Source organism: Pyxicephalus adspersus, chromosome 3 (assembly GCF_032062135.1).
Source record: "Pyxicephalus adspersus chromosome 3, UCB_Pads_2.0, whole genome shotgun sequence".
NCBI classification, from domain to species: domain Eukaryota; kingdom Metazoa; phylum Chordata; class Amphibia; order Anura; family Pyxicephalidae; genus Pyxicephalus; species Pyxicephalus adspersus.
The window spans coordinates 63,392,129-63,403,350 of record NC_092860.1 but is presented as its reverse complement, the minus strand read 5'-3'; the positions used below and the strand labels follow the sequence as shown (position 1 = coordinate 63,403,350).

Genomic DNA, 11,222 nt, shown 5'->3' with positions numbered 1-11,222 from the left:
ACATGAGTGATCATGAGTGACTTTCAACAATAAATGTGTACTGTAGTCTTCTTCATGGAAAAATAAGACATCCCCTGAAAATAAGACCTAGGGCATATTTTGGCATTTCAAAAAATATAAGACAGTGCCTTATAATCGGGGAAACAGGGTAGTTATGCAAGAAGTAGGGGAAGCATTCTTCACACAGACAGTAATAAAACTCAATCCTTCTTTACTATACAAGTCAATGCACAACCAATGCATTACAACAAATCTTAACAGCTCTACAGTGACAGGTAACTCAAATTGAAGGTGATGATACACTACCCTCGCATCACATTCATTGTAGATTTGTGCAAGGTTACAGGGTCCCTCTTTTACTTCTCCCCTCCTCTCTCTCTTTCTTTCGTCTCCTCCTTTCTCCCCCTCCCTTTCCTCATGTTTTCTCGCCTCTCTCCCCTCTATCCATTCCTTCTTTCTTGCCTCTGCCTATGTCTCTCCCCTTTATCTCCCTCTCTTCCCCCTCTTCCTCATTTTCTCTCTGTCCTATCTCCCTCCATTTCCTCATGTGTTTTGTGTGTGTCAGTGTCAAAGGCTGTTATTACATGGGGTAAGAGGGCAGCAGAAGCTAGCTGGCCTAGGGGAGCCAAAAGCATAACTTCAGCCCCGGCACAACACCTGTATGTTTCATTGTCTGTAATCAAACAGTGAACCAAGCATCCATTAAAATTATTCTACAAAATGAGCCTGATTTACTAAAGCTCACAAAAGCTGGAGAAGATACCCTTTCATTAGTGAATATGGGTGATCCAGAAAACCTGGATTGGATTTCTTGAAAATGCTTTGCTGATTTTATTGCTGAATCCATTATCATCATATTGCAGAAAGAAAAGAAAGAACAGGATAGGAAAAAAGAGGAGCCAGTTATTCGCATACATTGGCTATTATTTATAGAAGTGAAAATTATGCCAAAACATTACAGCTTTTATGAATGAGGCAAATACATTGGCCTGGTGTTTTTACAAAATTATTGTCATTTTTCTGGCAATCACTAGCATTATAAATGGGCCCTATTTTTTAAACTATTATTGTTAATATTGTTATAACCCCTTACTTAGATAACCGATTTGCGGTCTATATATATGGCTTCAAGTAAAATTGAATCAATACATGCCCCTTCAAGGGGTCAACAATGAAGTACTTCTAAATACATTCTTCCTAACATTTTTTAGCGTCCCCCGCTAGCTGGCACGACTTATGGGGGACAGGGCGCCACCCCTCGTGGTGCCCAGGCTTCCACACAGACTAGGAATAGTCTGCGTTTAGCCCTGTCTCTGTCTCTCGTATGACCCGCCACTAAGGGGCGGGTCAACTCCCGGGCTCGGGGAGGGCGCAGTGTCGGCTTCTTCTAGCCTGAGGAGGAGTCCTGCCTGCGTGCAGGGATGCTACTGTCCTCTCTCTGCAGCGTGTCAACTTGTAACGGAAGTCTAATTGAACTTCACATATAAACACTGAACCCACTCTCCATTATCCTTTTGCTAGCACCCGACTATGTAGCAACGCTATATCTCTCTTCAATCACTTTTTGCTGGTAAGCAAGAGATTTCAATTCACATTTAACCCTTACATTTCTTACTTTATTTCTGTGTATTTATGTGGATCCTTAACCTCTACAAACCCTATAAAATACTAATTGTTAATATATAATCCATGCATACTTCATTTCTTATTTTTTCACGTGGCTTAATGACTACAAACCTCCCTTTTCTTACCCTCTAGGTATCCAACTCTTATACACATAACTACTACCTGCAACCCTATTAGAGCATGAGACCACTGGATGAATACCTATATTCACCCTCATATCTCATCATATGATACCAAACAATTTTGTTATTTTAGATTAATCTTACTGGGTAAGCTACTGTATCCTTCTTTTCTAAATAATTAGCATCTTCATTATATATTAACCCTGAACATATATACTCATATCTTTTAGGTTCAATACTCACAAATGCATAGACATTTAAATAAAAGTTTTCAACAGCATCTACCTACCCATGATAACCTCGGGTAAGCAACATACCTTACCGTTCTATCTAGTTATCACCTTTTCAATACATTATTTTTTACTTTGTGCATATACTTATACCCTTTTTATATATACTTCATCATTTAGCGACTACCCTTTAAACTGCTTATAATTGACAACACCTATAATGAGACTCACTTTCTATATACCCAATATCAAATCCCTCTATCCTGACTCCCTTCTTAGGTATATGTATACATATCTGTATATGTGAGATTGAGAAAACAGCACATGTGTTTAATGTTTGTAATAAAATATAGAACTACTGTCGTTCTGCATTTTAGCCACAAGATGCCGCTGTTTCTGAGCACAGCTAAACAAGTGGCCAGTATTTGTATATTGTTAGGAGGTGTGGTTGTTCTGAGGAGAGGAAACAGGAAGGAGGAGAGCAGACATTTTGCAAGGACTGTGTGTGTGTAAAAGAGAATCCATTCGCATCCAAGGGTCAGCGTGTTCCTAGAGACTCAGAAGCTGTGGCTGAGTGAAGCTGACAACCATCCAAGGTAGATCCTGTCCAGAGGAAAGAGGATTGTTGTCCAGAAAGGCTGAGAGAAGCTGAGGAACGGAGAGCTGTCTGTCCTGCAGGACCTCATGTTTGCTGAAGAGACTGGTTGCTGTTTTTCAGTTTAAAGACATTGATGGATCCAGAACAAGACCCGGGTCAGTAAAATCGTGCACGCACCGCATTATAGGATTGGCGCCTGAAGTACCAGAGACTGAGATTATACCTGCAATAGTTAGTGAGTTAGGGTCTATGTATGTGGCAGGTCATAATAACCAATCTTGAAAAAGGACGCTGTGCTGACCTCTGGGGTGAATGTATTTAATGTGTTTTCTTTGGGTTATTGTTTGGAATTTTGTTTATTGTGATAGTATGCAGTAAAGTACTTCCTGTTTTATATAAATTGGTGTCAGTGGGCTGCTTTTCCCTGTTTGTGACTTCGCTGTATCCTAGAAAGCCCCCGGTACACGGCTTACATATATATCCCTAATTACCCTTGGACAATAATATAATTCAATTATACTAAGCCATATATTGGTAATTATAATGTTGCAGTTTATCAGCACTACCTCAGAAACTACCTGTCCTGAATACATTATTTAGACCCAACCTTCCTACTACCTGTAAGTATGATCTATATTACTAGCTTACTCTTCTCTAGCTTCTTATTTAAATTTATACGGACCATATACTAGATATATATGGATCCCCTCTTATTATATTTGAATATTGAACAGTAATATGCGATATAACCATCATTGCCTATGATAATTTACTCTGTATAGTTGTTTGAGATCTGTAATTGTTATTTCTATATAACTTTTCTGTATACACAGACCACAAATCGTATAAAGTCATATACCCCTGAGGAAGCCCAATCTGGGCGAAACGCGTAGGGGACTTATACGGAAAATACGGTCTTATCACTATTTCTTGTTTTCCATACATATCTTTTGCTGTTTAATGTCAATGCTAGCAATATTATGTCTAGTGAGCTACCCTATTTCTGTGATTTAGAACAGAACTAGGCAAGACTAGGCAATGCGGGGGTCGCCGCATTCAGCCTCAATTTTCATCCCAGGTGCGCCGGTAAATGGAAATCTTGGCGGTGCTGCCTGGTCCGCATCAAGGTCAATAGGACACCATGTGCGCACAGCACTGACTTCAGGTTTAGAATTGTCGCTCAGTTCACTTTCCCTGTCTGATGACCAATTTCCTGGTTAATCACTGGATCGCTGGATTCCACAAGGAACTCCAAATCGCTATCCCTGCGTTCAAATTCCTCCAGCGTTTGCACCAGCGAGATGCCTTTTGGATGCCATGTGGTCTCCAGGAATCAGTCAGGAACAATCAAGGTCAAAGACAAAGTGATGAAATGATACATTCAGGAAGTGATTTATAAGCCATCAAAAGGTCAGATTAAGGTCAGGACTAAAAGTGGGCAAAATGTAAATCGGGGCACTGGGCAAAGATACTTGGTGCACTAAAATGTGTTTTTATACTTTTATTATATGTTTTGTAGCGTATTTTACTGTAAAAAAAAATTAAAAAGCACATTACATAGTAATCTGCTTTTAAATTTCCCGCCCCCATAATTCATCACTCCACCCCATCACCCGGAAGATGTCACATCTTGTCAGGTGATGCGGTGGGGATGTCCCCGCCCTGCTCACTCTACATCCTCCAACGAAGCTGCTCGAATCACCTGGAAGCTGCAAGCTTCACATTCTCTGGGTTATGCGAGCAGCTAAAGTAAATTCTGGGGGTGATGCCAGCGGGAAATCGCCGGTGGGATCACCCCCAGAATTTACTATTGGTGGTCACATCCGCAGTTAGATGTGATGCACCATGCAGAAATCCTGCATGGTGCATCGCATCTATCTGCGGATGCGAGCAGCGGCAAGGCCGGGACACGGGCGGCACTTAAAAACAGATTACTTGGTAATCTGCTTTTAAATTTCCCACCTGGCCAGGCCCCCCGATAGACAGACCCCCTGGCATCACAGTGGGATCGTCCGATCGCCACTGGAGCACAGGGCAGAGGTAAGAGGGGCTCCCAAAGTTACTTTGCCGCTACTTTTATCGCTTTCTGCAAGTTTTTTCCACCCACTCGGGATTACCACTAGGGGGGTTAAAGGACAAGCTAGTACACAGCCACCTAAGTGAAGGTAATTATTTCCGTAAGTTGACAACGAATAAAGGTACAGTTGCCTGTGGCAACTGTGGACAATGCTGATGGATATACTCCCCAAAAGAACCATTTCAAGTACCAAACTAATGAAATCCTAAGGTAAATGACCTAATAACATGCAAAACTGTACGTGTTTTATATATCGCCTTCTGTAGTGGTTGATTATATCAGCAAGACAAAAAGGCAATTTAATAAGCATATATATGAACACATCTATATGATTAGAAGTGGTAGGATCACAACTCCTTTTAATTGTTCAAGGGAGGAAAAATTTGAGGTAGCGGCTAAGGACCTTTGTGTAAGGTTACCAGAAAGAGTATATGAAAGAACAACTTTTAAAAAAGCATATAATAGAGTGAAAAAACAAGAGCGGACACAAATCATATTTGCCACAAAGATTTAAAAAAAAAAAAGAAATGAATTAGGAATTATTAACCGCTATTCCGCACAACACTGAATATTAAGGAACATTTACAGCCAGTTTTGGTTGACACTTACCTCAGGTCCACATATTGAGAAACATTTAGAACATACCCAAAACTAACATTCAGAAAGTTACCATCCCTAATGGATAAACTAGTACATAGTCATTACAAAACACAAAAAGACAAAGAAGTAAAGATAAAATGAAGATACCAATAAGTAACCTTCCTAAATTAAAGAAATGGTCAATTGTCAAACAAAGTGTATAATCTATCTGGCCTTCTGTAGTTGTGGCTGTTTTTATGTGGAGAAAAAGAAACAAGAATTCAGAAAACAGATATATGAACATATATATGCAAAAAAATGGAAAAATTGTGACACCTTTAGGCCTACACATGGGAACATGCCACAACTTCAATATAAAGGAGGTAAGATTTAAAGCCCTTGAATGAGTATATTGCGACCAAAGGGGAGGAGACTGGGAGAAACTTGTTTTACAGAAAGAAGCAAAGTGGATTTACCAGTTGAACGTCACACAATTTCTGGGTTAAACTAAATAATAAGTTTGAAACCATTCCTTTGGAAAAAAAGTTGGAGGAATGAAGATAAAATAATTGGGTATAACAAAGTAAGGATGGGAATAAGAAAACAAACCTCCTACCTAACAAAACTTTCCCCCTCCCCCGACATCCCTTTTTTTGTGTGTGTGTATGTATATATATATATATATATATATATATATATATATATATATATATATATTTATATATATAATGTTTATTATGTCACATAAATTGAAAGAATAAAGATATATAAAGATATTTAATGAAGTGATACATATTGCATACGGATGAGTGATGTTAAACTCTGTTTGCTAATATAATAAATAAACAAATATATGCAGTGATTATGGATAACATTGTGGACAAATGATCCATGTATAATACTTAGAATGTATATAATGACTGGTTGAGTTGTATTTTATAAAACAAATCAATAATTGTAAATGAGTGTCCTTGCAGGGGAGTGTGCCATATCACATCTTCTAATGTTGTGTGGGGCGCCCAGCACAATCAGAATCCTCTGCTTCCATCTATGGGAGGTTGCCCTTGGTGGGTACAGGTTATATCCCCTTATTAAGATATTCACTTGGCACCAATTGAGTGACAGATGCTCCACCCTATAGGGGGAGGTGGTCAGCCCCATTGGGGGTTTTCGCTATGTGGGGAATACACTGTGGGTAAGGGGCGTGCTTTCTTCGGAAGGCGCACCCCTCTGGCCATGAGTGATGGGCGCCGCATGCGACATCGACGTCATCACTGCAGTGTGGGTTCATAGGGAAACCCAGGCTGACGCACCATGTAAGAGGTATATCTGGTGGATGTGTAACGGACAGCATCTGCCCTCTAAAAGAGGTGAAGAGTTTGGACACGTGCGTCACAATTGGACTGGTCGGGTCAGTGGTGAGATAAGGGATGGTTGGCTTGGATGATAAGAGTGAGCAAGTAAGGAAACCGATAAATAATTGTAAGTAACCTGATAGATAATAAATTAAATAAGGTAAAGGATGAAAAGTGAGTCTATATTCCTCTATTTTTTTCTGAACTAGGTCTTTCTAAGAGTGTCTGTGCTGATACCTGGAAATACCAGAGGAGAAGTTAGATTTGGGAATTTGTTACCATCAAAGGTTTATTGCCTCCAGTGAAGTAGTTATGGCATTGGTGGAAAAGGTATAATTGTTTATGTTGATGTAAATTATGGAGAACACTGAATATTGAAGGGTAATCACTTGATTGATTTTTTTATTAATTACACTAGGACAATTTTGAACAGATGTTTTGTTGACTTCAAATTTTAAGCTTATTTACAACTAAAATAGGTATGCTGAATCTGAAAGTGCAGTTAGTTTTCTTCTATCACGTCAGGTTTTTTCTCTACCCCTTATAATAATGTGATTACTGTAGCGTGGATTTGTATGGGCTATTAATTTACACGCAAGACAGTATGGTCAGAGGTTGTGCGCTGCTCTACGTAGTGAATAAGCAAAATTTATTTTTCTACTTACACACCTATTTCCTTTCTTTCAGATCATGTCTGGCAGCTGTTTCTCGTCGTAAGTACCTAAACAACCCTGATTTTTTTTGTTATATTTGTTGCAGTTTCACCATTCCCAGTCAAAGGGCCAACATCAGCACATTTGTAGAGCAGGCCTATTTAGCATATTTCAAAGTTAAACTTGTTGATCAAGGTAAGTCTTGGGCCCCTCATAAGGTGTGCAAACAGTGTGTTGAAGGTTTACGGATGTGGACAAAGGGAACACATCATAAGATGCCATTTGGTATACCTATGGTTTGGCGACAGCCAAGAGATCATTTCCGCTACTGTTACTTTTGTATAGTGAAAACTTCAGGATATAACAAGAAAAATAAACGTAACATAGAGTATCCTAGTCTACCCTCGGCTATATACGCCCATTGGCTCATTCAGATGAAATCCCAGTGCTGGTTTTCGTTACACTCCCCTCTCTTGAAAACATGATTATGGTGATGAACTAGGTGACAACAATGACGAAGAGTTTGAAATTGAAGAGGACTCTGTTCGAAAGAGATTTAATCAGTATGAGTTGAGTGATTTGGCACATGATTTGGGACTACCTAAGAAGGCTTTAGAACTCCTAGCGTCAAGACTGCATGAGAAAAACTTACTTGAAAAAGGAACAAAGGTATCATACTTTCGAACCAGAGAAACATTTCTGCAGTACTTTAGAACTGACAGTTCCTTTGTGTATTGCCATAACATACCTGGTTTATTGGAGGAGTTGGGAATTTCAATCTATAACTCAACTAAATGGTGACTATTCATCGATAGCTCAAAGCGGAGCTTAAAGTGTGTCCTCCTTCACAATGCCAACATATTTGGGTCAGTCCCAATTGGCCATTCAGTTTCTCTTTGTGAAGAATATGCAGACATAAAGAGAGTCATTGAGTTGTTGCAATATCACCAACACAATTGGGTCATCTGTGTTGACCTTAAAATAGTATGCTTCCTTCTTGGTCAGCAACACGGATACACCAGGATACACCTCTTATGCATGTGGGATAGCAGAGCTCATGAGAGGCATTGGGTGGAAAGGAATGGGCTCCAAGATCTGCCCTAAAACCATGTGATTCAAACATTCTACATTAACCTCTTGTTGATAGAAAAAATATTATTTTCCTGCCTCTGCACATGAAACTGGGTCTAATGAAGCAGTTTGTTAAAACTTTGCCAACTGAAGGAGACTGTTTCAAGTACCTCATTTTGGCATTTTCTAGCCTGTCATTTGAAAAAATAAAGGCCAGTGTGTTTGATGTGAAAGGATCTGCTTCTAGTTCCTCGAATGCACCCTGACTTCTCCTTCACCCACAGAGACAGACGTCTGGAGAGATATCCCAATAACACACACGCACACAGTATGGTCTTAGGAATATTCTCTGACCTTTATTTGACAAGGCGGTCCTTCAATCCCCTCTTAAGTCATGAACATGACTTATTTTCTTTCTAACATAGAGAGGTAAATAGCATATTTTTGTCCAGGATCTTTGGGCTTTGGACACATAGTGTGGAATGTTTGTATAAGGGAATACATTGGATACAACAACATAAAATAATCAAGGAAGCAATTATAATTACAATACTGATGTTCTTAACCAACTCGGGTTCGGCAGCCAGCTCAATAACCAGTCCCGCCAGGAGGATGAACCAACATCCTTCTTAATATTATTAGCAATTTCATGTAATGCTTGAATATGGGACTGGATTGATCTGGAATGGTCAGATAAATTAAAACAACACATTCCTTTAAAATCCTGACACCCTACGTTGTTTAAGTAACAAATAATCTACAGCAAATCTAGTTTCTAGCACTGCTCCTCCTAATACTTGTAGATCTAAAAGCATGTTTGATAAGGTGGTAGAAGTATGATTCAGAGATTTAGCCAGGTCACATGCAATAGAATTTATAGTATGAGTAATATATATAGCCAGTCCAGGCACTCCCAATATAGAGGCCCCCAAACTTGTATATTCTGCACGGCTGAGAAGGGGTAGAGTATAGTCACAATTTTCACAAAGTTATGGTAACCGATCTGTAAGCTCTCCTGACAGGGTTGTCTAGGAAGGGGCAAAGTCAGCCTGGATAATGCACAGGTACCTCCAATAACATTGGCAGGAATATAATTGTAAGTGCTGTTACCACATGACAAAAATCATCTCTTAGGGAATATTATATTTTAGATAAAACTGGGAGTCACAATGGTCTTATTACAACTCATGGAATTATCCAGGGAGCTAACAATCCTACCATTCTTTTTACAGGTGTCATTATTATAATCATATACACTATTCTTGGGTAATCCTCTTTTTATGTCTCTATCATCACAATATAAGGTCATATCCTGGGAAAAGGTAAAACAGGTCTCTGCTGCAGTCACATTAACAGTAGGTATTCTAATATTATCCCTGCTATATCCTAATTTCTGACATTCCCCACAGAAGTCATACAAGGGAATAAAAGATTGTGTATTTTTAGTCGTCGATCAGACTTCAAGGAGGGATTCATCGATTGTAGGCACAGCTACAACACGTTTTTATAAGGTCCCGTGGGCTCTGTAGGTCTTCAAGGCACAATGAGCTAACATTTAGGGCATTTGCCATCCTGACTATACTATTCTGTTCAGAATGAAAGGGGTCGAGAGCACAGGGATCTTGCTCCTGAGCTCTTTTTAGATACTAAATATTCGGTGTACCACATAAGAAACTCATCTTCTCTGGATGATATACAAGTAGTAATAAGCCAGACTGGCAAGAAAACACAAAGATTAATAATTATCAACAGACAAACAAATCTCCCAGAATATTGTGGGGTCGTCTTCAGCTTGTGGCAAGGCACTTTTCAGGGATTTCACACCTGCTTCACCCTCTTTGTCTCCCTTCGACGCCGGAGAAGAAGCCTCAGGGACCCTTTTCACTCTGCTAGCGTGAATCCAGATTGGAGCCTCTTCTGTGAGAATCGCTTCTGGTGACTGCTACCACTCGGGTGGGTGGTCCATACGGGAACTCTGTTTTCGTCCTTTTGCCAGGCGCTGGACTATCACCACGTCTCCTGGTTGGAAAGGATGCATAGGTTCCTGTGGAGAGAAAGGAGAGGCACATGCAACATCTTTTCCAACTTGATCTAAAGTTTCTACAACATATTCTGCCTGTACTACTTCTAGATCCCCTTTTTCTATCATGGGGGCCTTTGGACCCCAAGGGATACGGAAGGGTCTTCCCATTAGGCCCTCAAATGGTGAGTAGCCAGTATTCTTGTTAGGCTGCATCCTAATTTCCGCTAGGGCTACAGGCAAAAACTTTTTCCAATTAGTGAACGTGCCTCCAGTAGTTTTCCTTATTTTTTCTTTCATTGTTCTATTCATCCTTTCTACTACCCCAGAACTCTGAGGGTGGTAAGGGAGGTTTTACTTCCAGTCAATCCTAAGGGCTTTGGAAAGCTCCTTACATACCCTGGACGAAAAAGCTGGGCCATTGTCTGAGTTAATTTGAACAGGGCATCCCCATCTGGGGATAATCTCTTGTAACAAAATCTTTACCAAAATTTGTGTGGTTTCATTGGTAGTAGGAAAAAACTCCGGCCATCTAGAGAACATATCCACAATCACAAGGGCATACTCCTGCTTTCTTCCTGTCTTTGGAATATGGGTAAAGTCCAATTTGTAAGTGAGTGAATAGCAAAGTCGGATAATTCAGATGCTAGTGTTGGGCCTTCTTTGAGTTATTTGGGTTGTTTCTGAGACTTATAATACATTGTGAAACATAGGATTGTACCTTTGATCTAAGGCTTGGTATAAAAAAATCTCTCCTAATGAGAACAGTGGTTGCCTGCGCTCCCTATGGCCAAGGCCATGATATTGTGCAATTAAAATTGGGGCGCTTGCAACTGGAATACATGTTTCCCCTCTTTGCAGATAAGACCCGTATCAGGGTCTTGTACTGCA

At 39.9% G+C, this 11,222-nt stretch overlaps 1 protein-coding gene across 2 annotated transcripts in view; it reads left to right on the top strand.

Annotated features, from left to right (window-relative positions):
* LOC140326387 (uncharacterized) overlaps positions 1–11,222 on the top strand; it is a 116,637-nt gene that overhangs the window by 63,100 nt on the left and 42,315 nt on the right. Inside the window, exon 4 of one of the 2 annotated variants that reach the window (XM_072404931.1) lies at positions 7,275–7,300. The exons of the other annotated variant lie outside the window; for it this stretch is intronic. Within the exon in view, the coding sequence (XP_072261032.1) occupies positions 7,275–7,300 (26 nt within the window). The remainder of the gene's footprint in view (positions 1–7,274; positions 7,301–11,222) is intronic. 2 annotated transcript variants of the gene reach the window in all.